At 44.9% G+C, this 21,294-nt stretch overlaps 3 protein-coding genes across 5 annotated transcripts in view; 1 reads left to right on the top strand and 2 right to left on the bottom strand.

The window, feature by feature from the left end:
• The window catches only part of LOC135902469 (serine/threonine-protein kinase SIK2-like), a 309,800-nt gene that overhangs the window by 134,203 nt on the left and 154,303 nt on the right, over positions 1–21,294 (top strand). The window lies entirely within an intron of this gene.
• The window catches only part of LOC139059410 (uncharacterized), a 356,283-nt gene that overhangs the window by 46,053 nt on the left and 288,936 nt on the right, over positions 1–21,294 (bottom strand). The window lies entirely within an intron of this gene.
• The window catches only part of LOC135902470 (homeobox protein engrailed-1a-like), a 110,305-nt gene continuing 107,421 nt past the window's right edge, over positions 18,411–21,294 (bottom strand). Inside the window, exon 2 of the mRNA XM_065432568.1 lies at positions 18,411–20,513. Within this exon, the coding sequence (XP_065288640.1) occupies positions 20,182–20,513 (332 nt within the window). The 3' untranslated portion in view covers positions 18,411–20,181. The remainder of the gene's footprint in view (positions 20,514–21,294) is intronic.

The raw sequence follows: 21,294 nt of genomic DNA on the forward strand, positions 1-21,294 counted from the left end.
TGATGGGCTTGGTAAATTCCATCCACTGAACGCCACCCTAGCCGCAACAGCCTGGATACTCCTAATGCAGATTCTCAGAATACTTTATTTTGCAGCATGTGGTGGGTTCTGTGGCTGACAAATTATATTGCAAAGCTTTGTTACTGGAATTAGAACGAAGTCCTACTCGGTCAGTCATACATGGGGTGTTGCCCGCGATATGTATGGGTTTCCCGGTATCCATATAATTACAAGCAATAAGAAACATGCTTTGATATGTGCTGGGTCTGCACGATTTGCTTGTAAAGAAGCCAGAGCGTATAGATAACCATCAAGAGAGATATGCAAGGTCATTTCAGGGTTGACGTTGTGTTCCAGTTTTGAATATTAAATGGCATAGCAACCGTACGTTCCAAAACAAGGTTTAAGTTGTGTTCGAACACACATCAATTTATGAGGATATTGCGAAACATTGTCGCCTGCAACCAATTTCATGGGTGTTTGACGTGAATTACCGACGTGGTGAAGCTTGCGTACCGCTGAGGACAGGCCCTTTTATGCAGACAAGCAAGTGACACTGAACAGAAAATTTATTGCTCCCGTTGGCGTAGTGAGATCCCATACATTGGTCCTGCCTTCGCCTACGTTTCTCATGGTTCCTGCAGCTGTACGCGCTCAGGCATCCCCGACCTTGCGCATCTGTGTGGGAGCTACCTTAAAGCTTACATACCACTCTGGCCTCAAACAAGAGTTTGTTATGTCCTTTTAAGCGCACGAAACAGTCTTCCACAAATTACCAGAATTTTATCAGGCTATGCGGAAATGGCGTGCCCTCTACGTACTGCATCGTTGGTGTGCGATCGTGCTCCACTGTGCATCACCCGGGAAACTCATCGACAGCGACACATTGGCAAGTTTACTAGCCCTTATTTTGGAACTAAATAACTTCGAATTTGAAGGACAACACTATGTGCAAATTAGTGGGACGTCTATGGGTACGCGAATTGGCCCGAACTACGCCAATATATTTATGGGTCAGCTAGAAGATAAATTTTTGCTAACCAGGACCTTAAAACCTTTTTACTACAAACGTTACATTGACGATATTTTTCTGATTTGGCCTCATGGGGAACAGGAACTGCTTTCTTTCATATCTGACTTTAACAATGCCCATCCATCTATATCATTTTCTCACACGTATTCTGCATCTAATATTAACTTCCTTGACGTCAGCGTTTCAGTGGTAAATGATAAACTATCTACTGCCTTATACAAAAAGCCGACAGATAGATGTCAATATTTACACTTCGATAGCAGTCACGTTAAACATTGCAAGACCAGCATTCCTTATAGCCAAGCCTTACGTTTTAAAAGAATTTGTTCTGAGCAATCAGAGTTTCAAAAGAATTGTGGTACCCTAAAAAACGCTTTAGCCAAACAAAATTACCCACCACAATTAATTGACGATGCAATAAAACGCGCAGACGTGCATGACCGAAGGACGCTTCTTTGCATTAAGAACAAACCGACTCCCTCACCCCAGGCAAATCTTGTCCTAACCCACACTGCGTCAGTCTCAAATGTTTCGCATGTATTAAAGAAACACCACAATATTCTAATGCAAAGTGAACGCCTCAAAAACATATTCTCTGATCCGCCTAAAGCAGTATACCGTAAAGCTAGAAATATTCGAGATATACTAGCATCATCATCTAAGACTGACTGCCCTGATGCCATCGGATGCCATCCTTGTCGAAAACCGCGATGTAAAGTATGTCCCTACATGGCCACATCGCAACAGGTTACTAGTACGTCTTCAAACTTTTGTTTAAAAATCAAAGGCGATTTCGATTGTGACACAAAAAACGTAATATATATGCTTGAATGTACGCTCTGCAAAAAACGGTACATCGGACAAACAGAAGGGCCTTTCAGATTCCGCTTTAACAATCATAAATCCCACGCTAACACGTTGCCCAACCTGCCCATCTCAAAACACGTACATCTTCCTGACCACTCATTTGATAAACTGAAAGTCACGTTGCTTGAATCTGGATTTCGCTCAAATTATGATAGAGAAGCCCGCGAATCCTTCCTTATCTATAAGTTTGATACTGTCGCGTGTGGTATGAATGAATGTGTAGGAAAATTGAGTTGCCTGTCTTTGTAGCCCGTCACTTGTCCCTTCTTCTACTAGTACGTCGCTATTCCCCTTTTTCTGTGTCTGTGTTTGCTTGATAACATAGCACATATTGAGCGCATATCGACGTTTTGTTGTCACGTGGCGATTGGTTCTTACAATTCATTTCGGTATGTTTTTATACTTTGTATCTTAGATTATATGTTTGCAATCGCCATCGGGCTATACACGTGTCAGCTATCCTTTGAACGATTCGGATGTATTTTGTTCGCCCATTTTATTCGTTTTTGATGTTAACGTATCTTCATTTGGTTGATAAGCGCATGTATATTAACTGTAGTGACACCATGCAATGTATTCTGATGAAGGCCGGACCCCGGCCGAAACGTCAATAAACCGCTTCATACGCGCGTCTACTTCACTGTGAATATTTACCCGGACCCAGAACTGCTTTTTTTCTGGTATATATATATATATATATATATATATATATATATATATATATATATATATATATATATATATATATATATATATATATATATATATATATATATATATATATATATATATATATATATATATATATATAATTTCCTAAGATCATCGCTCCATTGAAATATCTGCCGCCCTCGGTTGTGTTTCCACAAACATGATTTAGAAACAAGATCTAGACAATGTAACTGCAAAACGCAAAAAGAAAGCCTTGAAAAAATATATACGCAACTCAGTAATAAATATTGGCAATTACACATGCAACATACGCATAAATTGTACATAAATATAGATACAACATAAAGAAATATTGTCCCGCTCGCATCGCGCAAACAGTAACTGTTTTTTAGAGTAGAATACCAAATAAATTAAGACACAGAATCTCATAGAAGTGTGAATAGGATACAAAAAAGCAGGTTTAAAAAGCAATAACGACAAGCTAGCTACATATAGGAAATCATTTAAGGGCGCTTCCTAATTCAAGAAAGGATGGCGCCAGTTTCAATAATATTGGCAAAGTATTCAGAAACTTAATAGCTGAAAAGGCAGATGTCATTTTCCCAAAGTTGCTATGAATTACTTCAGGTGTTATAAAACTAATATGCTAAAATGTGGTGCAACTATTATTTTTTGTATGCTAGCGTTCATAAGCTTGTCACGTAAGTCATTTCTTAGTAAATTAAATAACAGTGCAAGGCGGTAACTGAATATATTTTGCGAACAGGCGATATGTGATCAGTGCGCAAAAGTGCACTGGCTTTATATAGAGATGCAAGATTGGCCATGAATAATACGAATGGTTCGATTCGGTACGTGTTGTAAAGGTGAGAGGTGACTTTCATACGTATTTGCCCATGCAGCAATGCTACATGCAATATGACTATGCATGGTTGCAAAACAAAGCGTGATGAGAGGGTCTTGTGGAAAGAAAGAGCGAGCTTTAATTTGCTCCCCTAATGCGATTGGCTGTTTTACTCTTGACGTGTGCAATATGGTCATACTGCACTTAAAGTGCGAATCCAACTGGTGCGGATCCAGCTGAATACCATAAATTTAGTTTTCGTAGGATTGAAAAAATAGCAATGTACTTGGCACCGGCTGACTGTGTGGTCCAGAACGTCCTTTATGTCGGAAACTAAAGATGTTGTTGTTGCAAAGCTTTAGGCTATAGTATCGTCGGCGTATGAAACACAGTGAGATGACCGAATGCAATTAGTGATATTAATAGTATATATAGTTAAAGTAAAAGGCCTAAAACGGAGCCTGGAAGCACAACCTGGTTTGTTGCTTTAGTCTCAAATAAATATTTATCATACAAAGTTTGTTCCCTGTCACATTCATAACATCGCAGCAAATTTAACGTAGGACCACACAGTGATTTAGTATGCCTCAAGTTTGTCAGTTGATGGAATCAAATGCATTCGTAAAATCTAAAGAACCCCAGCTCACAAAATATCCGGCGTCAATACCTTGCTTAATATAGTCTGTCGAAGAAAGAAAGGCTAAAGTATTTTGAAGAAACCGAAGTAAAACCAAATTGACATGATGTCAACAAGGTGAAATTTGACAAGTAATCGTAAAGTTGCGCTACATGAAGTTGTTCAGACAGATACAGGGCGGCAGTTAGAAATTGTTAGTTTATCACCTTTTTTATAGGCAATAATAATATCAGCCTTTCTTTCTTTTTTATCAAGCATCAGCATGGGAAGTATGCCACCTTAAAGAATACGATTGGTTGCATAGTTAATAAACTCAGAAATAATGTGGGCAGCTAGTTTAGCGTTGCGGAAATTTATGTAGTCTAAGTCTGTGCTTTTCTCTAAGTTTATCAACAGCCGAGGATGTTTCTGCTGCAAACACAGGCCGCAGGAAGAACGAGCACCCAAAGCGAGAGCGCTGGGTGATAAGTTCTATACCGGACATTTAAGGGAAGAATTTTAAATTTTGATCAATATATATATATATATATATATATATATATATATATATATATATATATATATATATATATATATATATATATATATATATATATATATATATATATATTGCTGCCTCAATGCCAAGAAAAACGAAATTATTCTTAGTTTTCCGAGTAAAGAAATCTGACATTACGAAAAAAGTATCGAGGCGCCCGGCCAGTCAGATGCGCTTATGGCGAATTTTGCCGAATCCGCATTTTGGTTAGCTCCCAAAAAAAAGTGTACCTACGACTCTAAAAATATTTAGTGATATCTATAGACGGCAAGTCAATAGAATGTATTATAACTAATTATTACAGAATACCACCGCTATGATAAGGAGGAAAGAAGTCGCGAACAAGAAATATCGCACAATATTAGTCAAAGTGTAGGTTCTTTCTCTCCGCATCTGGGAAGACTACGGTTTTCAAATATTGTCAGCTTGCGGCCGTGAAAGTTGCTAAAATTTCAGGCCGGTACTAAATATTTACGAGAAGCGTACAACTTTATTCCTATATATCGTAAGTTAGTGGTAAAAAAGAGGCCATCCTCAATTTGTTTTTAATTTCTCAAATTTAGTCTATTGACTTGAATGAATAGTATCTGGATAAGCATGTTGCATTATTTCTTTTGTTTTTGAATTACAAAGCGAGAAATGTGACTGAATATGGTAGCATCACTGCGACATATGGGGTTCACGCATGCTAGTGATAGCAGGTTCCGTTTTTTTTTTTACGACACGAAAATGTTTCAACATTCTTTGGAAAGCGAGGAATGACAAAACAGGATATTTGGGGGTGAGAACACTCAGTGCGTTTTTGGACAATTACTGAAAAGTCTGTGCAATGGTACAGCAACCGAACTGTGGGGCATTGTCATGTTATTTGGAGCGCTTGCTGTTGCTATCCGCCTTTAAGCACGTGTTCTGCTTGTAGTTCATAAGAAACATAGTGGAGAGCATGCGAGAACATTTTTTTTTTTTTAAGCCGAACCTAAGGTAGTAACTTGATCAATGAAGGAATGTGCAGCGGAACTTGCAGTGAACGGACGTTGCATTGGGGTGCGCCTCGCAAAATAGAACAGGAATAAATATAATATTGTATGTATATTGCTCTCGATGCAATCGATTAGTAATTTACCAACAGCTACACTTTTATAGAACTCAAGACATGCCACGATTGGAGATTCTCTCTCAGTAAAAGAAGGCAGGTGATGAGTGGTTTCTATACGCATGAGCATAAGTCTTTGCATGAGCATAAGTTTGGGTAGAATACAGCCAGCTGCTTCGCACATATAAACTTCGGACTTTCGGCTTCAACATTAAGATAAATGGAAATTATTGCATACTATTGCTCTCTCCCTCTCTCTCTATCTAACATATGTGTGTGTGTGTGTGTGTGTGTGTGTGTGTGTGTGTGTGTGTGTGTGTGTGTGTGTGTGTGTGTGTGTGTGTGTGTGTGTGTGTGTGTGTGTGTGTGTGTGTGTGTGTGTGTGTGTGTGTGTGTGTGTAATTTTTGGCGAGATTTGCACATACTTGCAACTACGTACAATCGTCTCGGGTTGCTCAAAGCTATTCAGGGAAGATGAGCAGGTTTTTCGTCGCGTGATTAGGGCTATCCTGTAGAAAAGAGCCGCAACATAGTGACAGTCACTTTTGAATTGCAAAACATCGTCCTTAGAAACAGCCTTGCACCTTCGCATGAAATGAAAACTTTGAGCGTAGCAAATGTGAAACAGCACCTCCACAGCTGCCGCAACGGCATATAATACTGTGAGCATGTAAACGCAGGCTTCTCCCAGAGGAACCAATGCTTGTGCGATCGAACCAAAAGACGTCGCAATAAGAGCAGCGCTGCTCTGTGTGTATAAATGGTATAGCCCAGTGCACGGATAGTTGTTGTTCAAATCCCGTGATGCACTACAGAAACAGTTCTGTCGCTCTCTTTCTCGCGAACACACGCGCACGCACAAGAAAGAGCTCCCCCTGGCATGAAAATTAACATCCATAAAAGGTGTGCACGCCGCCTCATCCGTCCTCGCCTCACCCGCAGTTATTTCTGCGGCAGCTGTTGCCTCTCGCTGATTGTTTCTTCGGAGAGAGGGAGCTTTGTTGCTGTAATCACCGGAGCGAAATACGTGGGCGCACCTTGTGAACCCTGAGGTCTACGGGCGAGTCGCTGAAATATTAAAATGTCAATGAATGGCTGTGGCCGTGCTAAGGCTCTGCTGCGTCCTTCCGCTCTGGATAGTCGAATGGCGCACTTCAGTAAGAGGGAACCACTCCAACACAGTGCGCGAGATGATGACGTCTTTCTTTTTTTAATTCGTTCGTCCAGTAGGTGATTCGCTGCACCGCTGGGCGTGCGTCCACCGATCTCTCACCCCCCCCCCCCTTTCCCCGTCCCGTCCCTCCTTCCACGTGGCCGGCACTGCTGTCGGTAGCGCGAGTGTTTCCCAATTTCTGGCCCCCATATGACGGCTGCGGGTCGTCGCCGTCGAAGAGCGTACACGTTTGTTGCACCCTCACCTTCTCCACCCTCTCCCTCTGTTATATTGAGCCCAGGTTCGCTTTGTTCCTTCTTCCCGTTTTTGCAGCAGCTCGCGGTGTTACATCGACGACGGCGACGTGGGAGTGGGTGGTGGCAGCTTCGTTCCCCGAGCGCCTCCCCCCCTCCCCGCACACACGCGCACAGCCAGGCCAGCTGGCCAAGCCGGCAAGAAATAGGCGGTGGGCCGGCCCCGCAGCGCCGCGTGCTCGGGGGGCAGGGCTGTGCTCGGGGCAGGCAGGCAGCACCGGCGTAATTACAGAGCGCTGGGTGCCCCGGTAATCACGCGCGCCCATCGCTGCTCTCCCTGGGTGGGCACCGCCGAGCACGCGGGGAGGCCAGGTGAAAGCGCGTCCCCGCTGATGATGGCGCGCTGCAGCCCTGGGCGAAGAAGGTGCGCGCGCTGCCTGGGAGGCCGCGAGGGGGGGAGGCGAGCACGCCGCCGCGAATACCTCTCTTCGAGCTGGCCTCGCCAAGGCGCGCGCGATGAAAGAGACGTCGCTGCAGCGGTTTAAGAGATGCGCGCATTCCCTCGGTGCCTGCAGGGGCGAGAGGAAGCATGCGCCGTATCCCGAGGCGCTATCACGTTGATTAGCACCTGAGAGAGTCTTGGCGTGAACTCCTGGAAGAGGCACCACCGCGGCCGGAGGCGCTGGGAGCTCGGCGGAATCAACGGCTTGCCTCTCCGCGTGCGCCGAGTGTTCGCGGGCTAACGCCTGTCCGTGACCGCTTAACGCCCCCCGTTTTCGGGTTGTGTTTATTAGCGAGGCCGATTTCCTTTTTTCCGGGATTAGTGGTTAGCGGCCAGCTTAATTCGCTAGCTGAAACAACAGAAGACGGCGATGAAGCTTGTCGCTGAGAATACACACTTCACCGACCAACCAACGCGTGCATTGCGGCGAGGAAGCCTTACGGACGCGCGGGACGCAGGGCGTCAAACAGATGTTTGCGTCGATTTCTTTGTTTCCATTTGTACTGTGGTCAAAATACGCTTGGGCTCGTCACTAGAAGAATATACGTAGAACACATCAGCGCTAATTTTATATGTATATCATGTAATAATTTGTGCTGTTAATCGTTCCAACTCTGCTGGTCATTCGGAAAACGAAGACTGTATGTGCCGTTTTATTGCCGCGTGTCCAAGTCAGAGTTGGGCGCATGCACTCGCACATTTTGTTGACTCGCGTCTGCTGCGTGCAGTATCATATAGCCTCACGAAGTACCTATGGTGATGAACGAGATTAATTTTATAAGCGTCATTTCACAGCTTTAAATAGCGAAAGCTGGCTGGTTTCTGGCTCCTTGCCTTGCGTTGTGTGCTGTGCGAACTTAGTGAATGGTATTCCCTTGATATGGAGCGTTGATGGATTGATAGCTGTATAATATTGCTGCTGTTGATTGCTAAGCTCGCTCAAACCACGCAAGGGCGTGATTGCAGGGCCATACTAAGAACCCTTCACTGCCTCACGACCCCCTGCAGAGGCTGTAGCGTCCTGCATTGTGAGCTCAAGGTCGCGGGTTCTGGGCCTATGTGGGCCGAATGCAAATAGGCTTTGGCGTATACGTGAGGGAGCCCACTTATTAATAAGTATTGAATTTACTGACTGTTTGCAGCAGAATATTGATGCAGTTTAACGACACACACACGCACGTATATATATATATATATATATATATATATATATATATATATATATATATATATATATATATATATATATATATATATATATATATATATATATATATATATATATATATATATATCAAGTAGTAGTGCTTGCTGCTGGGTCGTTCGCCCTGTCTTTATGTGCGGCCCGTTCTGCAATTGTGTTTCTGGCGCTAAATTCATTAATGTTTTCTTTCTTCCCCAGTGACAAATAAGACATGAAGAAGTGCGTGCATAATGTGCGATGCGAGTCTCTGGGCTCCTAGGGTTGCACACAGAAGATTGAAAGACACCTATGTACCGAGCAGTTCATCTTTCAATAAAACCAAGTGCTGGTCTGTGGGGCTCCATTCAGTGTATGCGTCCTATCTCATACCTACCGTAAACACAGGAGCGTCTGGCTTTATAACTTTAGTGGGATCTAACAGTTGTCGCAGTAGGCAGCATATATTCACAACGCGCAAATCGGGAAAGTGCATGTTCATTGCGTGTAATGCCAGGTGCATTGCGGTTCAGTATCACAGATACACCCGATGTAGTGTCAAACCATGTGCTTTCGCCCGTTCCCGCTTAGTAGGATTATGTTAGTATACCCCCCTTTTTGCTAACAGTGCGCTTATTCGAACAGCGAAATTTTCAAGCAGAATACTGCAGCGTTGAGGTTTTATCACGCTTTCTTCAGGCTTCTCACCAGTACCTAATATAAACGATGCCTGCTCAGTTGCTTCAAGGTTATCCCGGTTCCGGCACCGCGCAGGAGCCCGGATCTTCATGGCTGACGCTGCAACGGGCACCTGCAACGCGTGCGACTGTTGCACGTGTAACATCAAAATAGCAAACCCATGCATGCAGGAGAAGACAGAAACGATTTTTCCTCTGATTGTTTTCAACAGTATGCAGTAAAATAGAAAAAGAAAGTATTTCTAATTTCCTTTAAGACACGCAGCACTAATTGTAAGTCCGTTCAGTTGAGAAACGTGATAATGTACAACTGCGCTAGTTTATCTTTCTTCCGGGTTATAATATTCCGGGAAGTAATATCTTCGTATATACATTCAACAAAGGCCGCGACCAGACCTTGCTTGTGGTTCATCCTGAGAATAGTATATATATATATATACAATGACACAACTTAGCACAGGAACCTAAGAAAATGCATGTCCACCTTCATGCATGTCAACCCGTCCCCGTGCACCCAATTTTTCATTCTACCTCTACCGTGTGTCCACCCATGAAGGAATATTCAAATAAATACCGAATCAAATACTTGAACTCGAAACAAAAAATATTTGATTTGTTTACGTATGTTCGCACATCTTGCTCCTTCTTTCCTCCTCCCTCCTTCCCATCTTCCATTTCTATGTTTCTCTTTTCTCCTTCCTGAAGCGTAGGCAGGCGTTGTGCCCCTTCCGGTGGCAGCTGCCAGCCTGCTCCGCGCTTTCCCTTTCCTGTCTGTAGCGTATATGTGTTTTCATAACAAATAATAATAATCTGCAGTTATTTATTTATATATTTATTTATTTTTTTGCCTGTGGGTAACCGGCTACCGGAGGTTTCGAAACCTCGACGTTCAGGCGAATTAAGTGTCCAACTACGGAACCATGGTACTGTTAAATCTCGAAAGGAGATCTTATTAATAGATGTAGTATACATGAAACCATCAACCCGCATAGAGCCGAAACAATTCCGATAGCGATATTTCGCATTTATAGGACGTAAGTGGCTGCAATTAAGATGCAGCGAGTGCAATAACGCTTACATGCAACTCACATTAATATTGTTACGTGGAAGTAAGTGCAGTAGCAAGGACTATTTGCAGGTTGTTTTTTACAAGAAATGCGCAGCGCTGAGCCAAATGGAGTCGTCGTTGTTGTTGTCTCAAAGCATGGCAATGGAGTCCCACTCGATCTGTAGCGCCCTCCTTCGTCTCTATAGATACGACGCCGAATAGTGTGTGTATGCTGTTGGTTGCAACTGTATCGCAGCAATGTTATTATCCAGCAAAAATTCAGACATTCAATTACTAACCGTATACGAAAAAGTATCGCGCGAAAAGCAGAAATCTGTTGACATATAACACCTGAGTTTACTCGCTATAGTATTTCGCTCGCCATGGTTTCCATTCAGTAGGTAATTTTCAACAGCGCCTTCCCCGATGGGCAGAAGCGCATCTTTGATGCTTGCGCCGTGAGCGATAGCATTCGCTGACGCATTTATGCTCATTCCTGACAAAAAAAAAAAAAATGTACAGCGCCAACTGCAGCTTTTGTGGCTGCGAAGAAATTCTAGAGAAGCTCAAATGCTGCTGTCAGGTCTTTGAAGATGAAAGGATTGGCCTTCGTACCGCTCTAAACCAGCTAGACAGAAGACCTTTCTCACTGAACAAGCTACTAGGACCAATTTCAAGTGCCATGCATTAGCCACAGATGCTCTATTGTGAACCACAGCAGGTCGCCCGGCGCGCAACGCACAAAAAAGACATAGAATTATCCGTGAATCACTGATGATTGTCCATGTAAGCGAATAGCCGAACACTTCGAGAAAGCATTTACAGGAGTGATGCCATTGAATGCCTATATTTATTGCATTGATGGTATTTGGGTAACATTTGTTGTTTCATCGCGTAATTACGAGCAGAACAGAGCCGTTAGCCCTTAGTCAGAACCCCTGGGCGTATTTATTGTTTATATGCAGTGGCGATATATAGCGCCGGCGTCAAAGGCGACCTGCGAGCCTCCAGAACCCACAAAGGTCTGGCGGCGACAGTACGTGCGTGTAAAATATAGCTATAATAGTTGGAATTCGGTGTTAAAGGCGTCGATCCCGCAATTCGATGGCACGAGGGGACGCGCACTTTGCGTCGGCGCATTTATATCGACGGTGAAAGTGTGGCCAACCCTAACCACGAGAACGGGGGAAAGAACTATTCACTGTATTAATAGTAAACGAAACAACCGCTGAACCCGCACCTACGTTTTATTTTGAAGGTAAACTTTCCTTTATATGTATGCATGCATATACACCAGTGGATAAATGTACAAAGTCGTAGCAATGAAAGCAGTTAACATTTAAAACCTCAGGCAACCTATATATAGTGCGCCATTGTAAATCTCGGAGCCCATTAAATTATTTGATGCCCTTTTGTGCACGCCTGCTTGGTGGCAACTCAACCACAAGCGTAGCTCATTTTGTTCGTTTAAAAATACTTCTCATGTGTAATCTCAATCGCGAAATGATGGAGTTCATATATTGTGATGCTACGTTGAATGTGACCCGTTAAAAGTACTTTTTGACCCATGAGAACTATGTTATAACTTTTTTTTTCTTTTCAAGAAAATTCGATGTCGTTTAGAAACAGTGGTGGGGTGCCCATAGCAAAGCTGTGGGATTATTAATTGGGCCCCAACTACAATGTGGGGCCCAACATGTATAATGTCGGTTTTTTCTTATTCACGTGACCGAAAAATTCGAGCGTGATGTTATACGTGATGTCACAATTATGTTATGAGGGTGATGCCCGAGCTCATAACTGCTTGGCGCGGGAAAATCACCATAGAGCATTTTTAGTGGATTTCAAAATTTTCTTGGCGGATACCTGAACTTTCAGCGATATTGCAGTGACACAGTGCAATGCGGTAGCGATGATAGACGTAAGACTAACGGTCGCGTATACATATATATGGCGCACCACTGACGTACATGCATGGTGCGCCTGCCTCGCTGACCTGGCTGCGATGTGGCCTTGGGCGGCGACTGGACAGAGAAAAGACGACGCAGTGCTCGGTCTGTCATTGGGCCGGTGCTCTTCAAGCCTAATTCTACTGATCGAGGAAAGTATTTCTTTCTGACTATACAATTAATGTGACCAGTTCAAACCAATCTGTGGACTATAACAAGGCGCAGTGTTTCTTGCTCGATCTGCTCTAGGGTACTTTCGGGGTGTAACTTACTCTGTATGAAAGGAGATGTTTTATTTCCCAGACATAAATATTAATGTGACTCGTAAAAAACACAGTCACTTTAGCAAACGCTAAAGAGGATGAAGGCGAAAGCCTGCACGCTCACGAGACATTCATTGCATTACTTGACATTTTCATTCTAATGCATTGTTATTTCCTATTACTTGTTTTCACCCACCCAAGGTCGTGGGTTTGAGTGCCCTAGTTAACTATGTCTCAATTATCCGTGCCTTAATTAACTTCGCCTTATAACCACAGGTCGTGCTGACGTTTCTTTTTAGCCTAGGCTTCACGCTTTCTTATAAAGAAATTGATGGCCTAATTCGCCTTAATTAACACCACAGGTAGTGAGTTCGACTCCCAGCAAATGTCGAGGGTTCGCCTCCCTATGAATTTTGGTGCCATAACGCCGTATGGCGTAACGCCGAACATCTTATCTTTCGTCCCGTCAGCCGCGTCTAAGGCTTTCGGCTTGAAAAGGTTCTGTGAAGTAGAAGAGCAAGGTAATAACGCAACTTGTTCATAAGTGCGTGCAGTTCAACGCAGACCTTGCTATTTGAAACGCTTTCATTGCGAGTTCCACCATAAGCATGATTGTGGCGATGTTCTTTCAGTAACAATATTGCTTAACAAGCATAAAAAAATTGTTTTGTAAATTACGTCAATGAATTCTTGAAAAAGACTTATCTAAATTCACATTTCGAGCTATATCTCCCGAGAACTATATAGCTGTGACGATTACCATTGGATATTTTCACATAGAGCTATAGCTTTTGTATATAATACGCACATGTTTGACCGAAACGCGGAACCTGATTTCATCAGCAACGCAGTTCTGTGAAATGATTGCCCAAGTGAAGGATGTACATGACCAAACTGTATTTAATTCAGAGAGGCACTCTATATTGGAAACTGTTTATCGTCATCATCATTTCAGTATATTCTGTACGCCTGGGCCGTGGCATGAGCAGCTTGTATACCAAGGATGAATATATGAACTCGTGTGCAGCTCTGTGTATGTGCCTGTGAGACTGTGCTTAACTCGTTTGTGCCCCCTGCAATAAATAGCATGAAATAAAAACAAAGTTGCAGCGCAATACCAGAGCACCCGCGGTTCGTTCAAACCCAACTATTGGCGCCAATGTAAATATATATATATATATATATATATATATATATATATATATATATATATATATATATATATATATATCCTCGTTCAGCCCTGCCGCCGCTTCGCATGGAGGTCCGCGCGCCGTATCTTGGCGCCACTAATCTGCGGCGAGGGCAAAGAGTAAAGGCGGGCCGAGATGGTTGGTGGCTTCGTGCGCGCTTTCCTCCCGCTCGTCTGCTGTTGGAGGTCGCATAATGTCAAGTCTCGAAGACGTGATGAAGCGAGAGGCAGCACAAGGTATATATACTCGCTCCCCGCTACCGGTGGCCCTCATCACGCCAGTGTTGTAACAGCCACTGCTCAAAGTCATTGAGTATATAAGATCTATTTATGTTTGCACGTGCGCGCGTCACACAATGCTTGTTAATGTAGTTACTAATCGAATGTTTAATGCAACTTATGGGCCGATAAAACTCCGAACCTTACTTCTCGTAATTGTTTAATACTTTGCTATGGCTATGAATGCTTCGCCTTGCGGGAGAAACTGCGACTTCTTTCTGTGAGTACATGCACTGCAGTGACCATAGTCTAATGTTCGAATAAAACGCAGAAATTTTCGAATCAAATGATATAGTTCATAAAAGAAATACGACTGGTTCATACGAAGTCTCGGATCCTATGCTCCCCGGAAATTTGCGAAAAGTGTTAGTGAACATTACCTCCAAAATAGATCACCGCTTAACAAGAATGCCGGAATGTGGACGTATGAGGTTCATATTCCCAAATAGCTCCCGGAATGCACTGCAGCGAGTTAGTGACTCGAGCGTTTTAACAGCACCATAAATTGTCTATAGTCGCACCTTTCTTGCGATGCAAGCTTCCCGGAGAAACTGTGAGGCCGCCAACGAGACGAAATTTCATCGTCGAATTGCCTGTCAAGAAAGAACACAATGTGCATATGTGCGCCCTCGAATGCCCGCAGTGTTGGTGCCAATGCACGACGCGCTTGCACGAGCACGCTACATTTCCATTAGCATCTATTATATTCAAATATCACCAGGTGTTTTTTTTTCCATTTCTCTTCGTGCCTCTCAGGCGTGGTTTTCTATGTTACTGTTTTTGCATATTATTACATAACGCAAACAAAATTCCGTTCCGCTTCGCCGAGCCCTTCCGTGCTGCCGGCAGGAAGTTTGGACTGTTGATTACAGGTAACAAATTGTTTTTGTCGCACTGTAGGTACGCATTGTTTAGTCACGTGAGAACCACAGTTTACCTTTTGCGTTCCGCTCTATATGTATTGATATACGTGATAACCAAATATCAGCGTATTCTGCTCGTAATTTAAAACTCTGTGCGCTCTTGTTTCAACGAAAGCACGAATTGTGTCCTTTTTCTGTGACTCTATTTACTTGACTTGCGCTGCCGTTTCTCCAGCAAAGGCTGTTGTGAGCTCTCGCCACTTACAAAAATAATTTTGGCGGCCTCCAGGAAGTCTAAAAGCATTTTCGTGGGAAGTCTATAGTTTGTTTATAGACAGGCCTCACACTATTGCCGACCGATGTCTGTAGTCTTGCTGTATAGTTTGCTTATAGACAAGCCTCGCACTTTTTGTCAGCGCCTTTCTATATAGGCCTACTTCCAGCATTCTTCTCGTGTAATAATTTAGTACGGTCTCCTCTTAAGTATCACTGAGGCCTCTTTTTTAATGGGCATAGCATTCTAGGCATTATCAGACCAACTTTTTTTTTTTTGCTATCTATAGCTATCTAGCCATCTGAAAAAAATATGGGCCGATCTCGGAAATGGTGCAGCCTAAAATGTGGGCCGTTCATGTGAGTATGTGCCGCAGGGTGCGTGCCGCTGGAGCCACTGAACATGTGGCAAGTACGTGCAGCTCTTGGATGGACTTCTTGGACGCCAGCTTGCATCATGTGTGTGGGTGCGCGCCTCGGTATGCGAGCACTTCACGGCGCCGCCTCCAGAAGGCGCAGCGTAACCGGACGGAAGCGTGAGAGAGGGTGCCCGACGGGCTCATACACGTGACACTTTTCGGCTATTCGAATACTTGGATAATCATCGTAAATTATTTCTGCCCGAATGATTTCACCCCTGTAAGAGACGCTTAAGCCCGAACGATTGTCAGCCTTGACTCGCACGCTAACGCAGCCTGAGAATTGTCAATACCACGCGTGCACGTTACTATACTTTTCATTAAAGAGCTGTAGCGTGTTCTCTCTGCTAAGCACATGGAATGCCAAGACACGTTTTTGCTTTAAACATACTTGTGCCAACGAGAGTGCAGCTATACGACACATGATAAAGATGATCGCCCTCATAAGCTCCGCGAACAGCGTTGTGCTCCTGTACAAGGTTACGCGCTCGATTCTTAGAAGCGGCGATCGTGTTCCGACGAGGACGGAATGGGAAAACGTTCGTGTTCCGTTCCTTGGCGGCACGGTAAAGAAAACCATAGCTGCGCGGTGCAAATTATATGCCGGAGTTCATTGCAGCGTCTTGTTTGAGTGATATATATATATATATATATATATATATATATATATATATATATATATATATATATATATATATATATATATATATATATATATATATATATATATATATATATATATATATATATATATATATATATATATATACGTACTGATTTGGGAAGTTAAACGCCATCAACGAATCATCAATAATAGAGTGTTTTAATTGAGCGTCTTTACGGTACGCTCCGCTCCGACTCGCCCCGCTAAGCCACAGCGGAGCGGCGGGCGATTTTCCCGTTTTAGTTATACGTTTAGCGTAGCGGAGCGGTCGGACGGATGGATGTTATGAGCGTCCCCTTTGGAACGGGGCGGTGGGATTGCGCCACCAAGCTCTTGCTATTATACTGCTTAATGTCCTACCCAGGTAAAAAAAAAAAAAAAACCAAAACACTATGAGCTCCCACAACCAAATTTTCTGATCCCCTGTTGCGAACTTTGCTTTTGTACGTCTCCGTTTTTAGTCGTTTCCCTACCTTTACCTTTCGTAGTTGCAGCGCCCTCTGGCCAAATTCAGGGTAATGAAAGAAAATAGAAACACCCATCGATCACTTTTATAAAGTAAAACGTATATATATAACTTATTTGTCCATGAAGCATCTAGACGTGCGCTTGTAATACGTTACCGGTCCATTTTATCCAGTGAAAAATAAAGCGCCATTTTGGGAAACGCTACGTGCTGGCCGGCGCAACGAGCCAGCGAGCTTGCTTTCAGCATCCAATCCAATCCTTTCTGCCGCCAACGCTAGCCAACGTGCTGCCCAGCCCGCTCCGCTCAGGCAGCTTGTGTTTGTCGCTCCGCTAGCCCGCTTGCGGCTAAGCGGAGGGCGCATGCGCATTCGCGCTTCCGCTACGCTTAGCTGCTGAGCGGAGCGTAAAAACGCCAAACTGAAACACTCTAATCTCTGCACTGAAACACATCTTCCGAATGTGGTGGCCGTCTTTTTTTTTTTTTTTTCACTCAAGATACTGGGTTGCTTTCCACATATATATATACTGGCGCTCGTTTTTGCCGGTGGCAACAGGAGAAAGCATATCGTGCAAGTGAACGCATTAAGCGTCTCTGCTTGACATCACACCTGCGCCGTCGCCCACTTTGATGCTTTGTAAACCATTATCACTCTATTTCAGCAAAGCAGGATTATCATTCTGTCATCTTGCATGCGAACTTTTGCCACAGCTTATTTGTTGATTGATTCTTCCAATCGTATACTTCTTGGAGAGTTAAGTAAGTTCCCTGCCGAAAGCGTAAAGCGAATTACTATCCTTTCGCAAGGCTTCAGCCCTACCTCATGAAATGCAACTGATAAATTCGGATAGGTGAGCAATTCCAGCGATTCGAAAGGAATAAATTGCATACATTTATTTTGCCAGTAGATAGCTTGCCTCAGCTCTCTATATAAGAAATAGATGTTTATTATCCTGAACCCAGTTTCGCAATCTAATATAGTGGTGTCATTATATCTAGACATTGGTGTTCTAGGGCGATGCAGATCATGATGAGACGAAGATCAAAGGCATTCAGAGCAACGACATCTATGGGATTTAAGAGGAGCTTCTACAATTATCAGCCAGCATGAGATCAGCTAGCGCCTTTTAAAATTTACGGCAGAACGTTGAACACAGATATGCTTTCTTGTTTGTGCACTTCCAAGGGAGGAGGAGGGGAGGGGGGGTGGCAAATGGCGCGCGCGTACGAACATTTTGCGAGGGTAAGACCGAACATCAGCAGCTCGACGAGCGCTCGTGCAGACAATAAATGCGCCTTTTTGTTAAAGTGCGTCTGAAGGCCTCCAAGCACGGATTCCCCATTCGTTGCGCTGGTGAATTACGCCAACCGTTGCGCATTGCACCAGAGGTCGCGCTGCAAAGCCTTGCGATCAGTGTAGCAGCCATTCGTAGTGGCAACGCCCGACTTCTGAGTCGAGCGAGGGGCCGTCCAGAGCGTGACGTGACGCCGGAAGCAGGCCAAGGACACAGACACAACACAGCCCATTGAGAAGTGTAGGATGTGTATTTCTCCTATAGCGTTTGTGAGATATAAGACAATGTCCTTGCCGCCAGTGCGAGGACCGCGAACAGTGAGAAGAAAGGAGAACAGGTTATGTACAGAAAGACAGAAAGGAAAGGCCGCCAACGTGGTGGCGGTCATTTCTGCACGATCGAGTCTTTTTTTTTTCTTTTTTTGAGTATCTGTACAGGTGACTATGTCAACACACACGCGCACACACCTGCGCCGCAGCGCTAGTTATCGATCACCGCGCACCACTGTTCGTCGCCGCTAGAAGGTCCGGGGCCGCGCTGGGCCGGGGTCACCAAGTCTTCCAAACGTCCAGCACTTGAAGACAACTCACGAGACCCGAAACAAGCAGGAGGGACGGCGAACACAACACCGCGTCGTCCTTCAGGTGCACTCGGACGCTGCGTTCTCGCGCGTGGCACCTCGTAAGCACCGGAGAACGACCATGCGGCTGATGTTGCGCTGTTGTGCCGCGGTAACGATCAGGGTGCCACGTCGGACGCTCTTGCGTAGCCAGCGAGCCTTGAAGGCAGCGCGGTCGCGTGCTTGTCGCTAACCTCCTGCAGAGAGTGCGCCTGCTCTTGGGCTTACGCTGACGCACCGCGTCGCCAGAGGATTTCGCAACAGGAAGGATTCGTCTACAGAGTGCGGTTGTGATTAGGACTGGGTGCGACTTGTAATCTTTTCTTGCAAAACAGTCACGAGGGAAGATAGTTTAAGTTTTTGCAGCAGGCCACAGTGGAAGCGGTTTGAGTGCCATTGCTAATACAACTCTGCTGTGTCGGTGCGTATCCGTCTCAAAATAGCATGCCGTGCCTATCTGACCTTGAGGAACTATCGTTGATATAGCTTTCGAGGGCGCTCGCGGAGCGATCCCGTAAAGCCGCAGCCTTTGAGGTTCACATCAGCAGCGCCGAGTGATGTAATCGCCAAGCGTTGTTGGATGCGTTTTCGCTCTCTGGCGGCACTGGTGACAAAGGACGTGGGCTGAGTCCTTCGGGATTCCTCGAGCTGACGTTGAGCTCACATGATGGGAGACGCTTTGGCCATGCATTTGCATCTGGTGCAGTAACGTGTGCTCTGCGCGCGACTTAACTGTGACCACGAGGTTCGATTGGGCCCGAGCTTTACTGCACTATTAAGCGATTCGAGTTATTGCTTTCAAAAATTAATCATGGATAACAATTACCGAGACCTGGAACGTTTGCTTTGTGCTTTTTAAGAGCGCGCGCAATCTTTTAACGGGGAGACTATCACTTTAGCAAGTCGAGCCCATGGATTTTCTAGCCGCCATATATCGCGCTTTATGAATCCCCAAAGTGGGGGCTTGGACGTTGCCCGATTATTAACTTTGATCTGTTATAGAATCATAGATGAGATCAACACACGACAATTTGAATGATGTTTAGGAGGAGAAAAAAATATCTTTAAACTCGCAACCAATTTTCCCATCTATTCCTTTCATCTTCTCGTTTCTTCTGTAATGTCTGTCTGTACCCGGGTTCGGTTCTCGTCAGACACACGCACACACGTAAAGGGAACCGTCGCACAAAGCTCCACGCGGACACAGGCTCTCCGGTAATTGAGGTCTGCACGAAAATCGGGCGCGCAGCTAAGCGAGCAGCGTCTCCGCACCAGTTGCCGAGCACAACGAACCCATGGCGCTCTTCTCGGAGCCGGCACGACCTGTCGCGACGTTGACCCTTGGTCCCAGCGGCGACGTGCGCATGCAGCAGCTCAGTGTCACGAGGAGGAGTTGTCGTCGTCGTCTCCGGTGCCGCCCTGTTGCGACGAGGTGGCGTGGTTGTACAGGCCTTGCGCCATCAGCTGGAGGGCGAGCGGGTTCCGCTGTCCCGAGGCCTTTTTGATCTTGGCTCGCTTGTTCTGGAACCAGATCTTGATCTGCGACTCGTTGAGGCGCAGCTCCCGCGCCAGGTCTTGGCGGCGCTTCTCGGTCAGGTAGCGGTTCTCCTGGAACTCCTGCTTCAGGCGCGCCAGCTGGTCGGCCGTGAAGGCGGTGCGCGGCCGCTTCTCCTCCTTCTTCTCGCGCTTCTTCATGCGGCGAGACCGGGGACCTGCGCAGAGCGAGGGCGGCATCGGTTAGTTGCTGGTCCGACATTGCTATCCGACAATGTTGCAAGAACTCGCGACACGTCTGAGCACACTGGCACTCTTCAAATGGGTGAACCTGAGCTAGCTAAGTGACGCGCCATCGCTTTCAAGTCGCCCAGTGACCATGCGTCAGGAGCTATAAGATTCAAAGAGTGCTTGAAAGGGGCGAGTTATAATGGCTCTTCATACTTGCTTATGCGCTACAGCACGTTACTAAAAGCACAAACGCGAAACACTAACAGACGGTTGATGCGAAATTGATCAACCGTCTGTTAGTGTTTCGTGTCTGTGCTTTTAATAACGTGCTATTATAGCGCATAGGCAAGTATGAAGCTATAAAATTGTTTGTTCATGTTAAATAATTTTTGAAGTAATCCAAACAACTTCAATACAATGTTCACAGGAACTCATGCGGTACTTCTGCACGCTCTGGGACGTGGTCTAGCAGTCACACCTACTGCAGAAACCATCTGCCATTGCGAAGATGCCAGCGAAAGCATCCTCCAGCAGAGAGCAGAAGTTTGGAGCAATGTAAATTCATGTAATATACGAATATAGGTGCAAGGCATGTGAACAGCCTCTGGGAACTTTTGGAAGGGGCTGCGCAGCCTTTGCCAAATGTCTTGAAGTCACACCGTGAGTAACAAGAGCTGTCGCCACGTCGGCACTCTGGCTGGGATTCTGGAGCGCGCCTGGCACTCCAAAGCAAGTGCTATCCTTCCCAATATGCATATATATGGCTTA

Source organism: Dermacentor albipictus, chromosome 4, assembly GCF_038994185.2.
Source record: "Dermacentor albipictus isolate Rhodes 1998 colony chromosome 4, USDA_Dalb.pri_finalv2, whole genome shotgun sequence".
Taxonomy (NCBI): Eukaryota; Metazoa; Arthropoda; class Arachnida; order Ixodida; family Ixodidae; genus Dermacentor; species Dermacentor albipictus.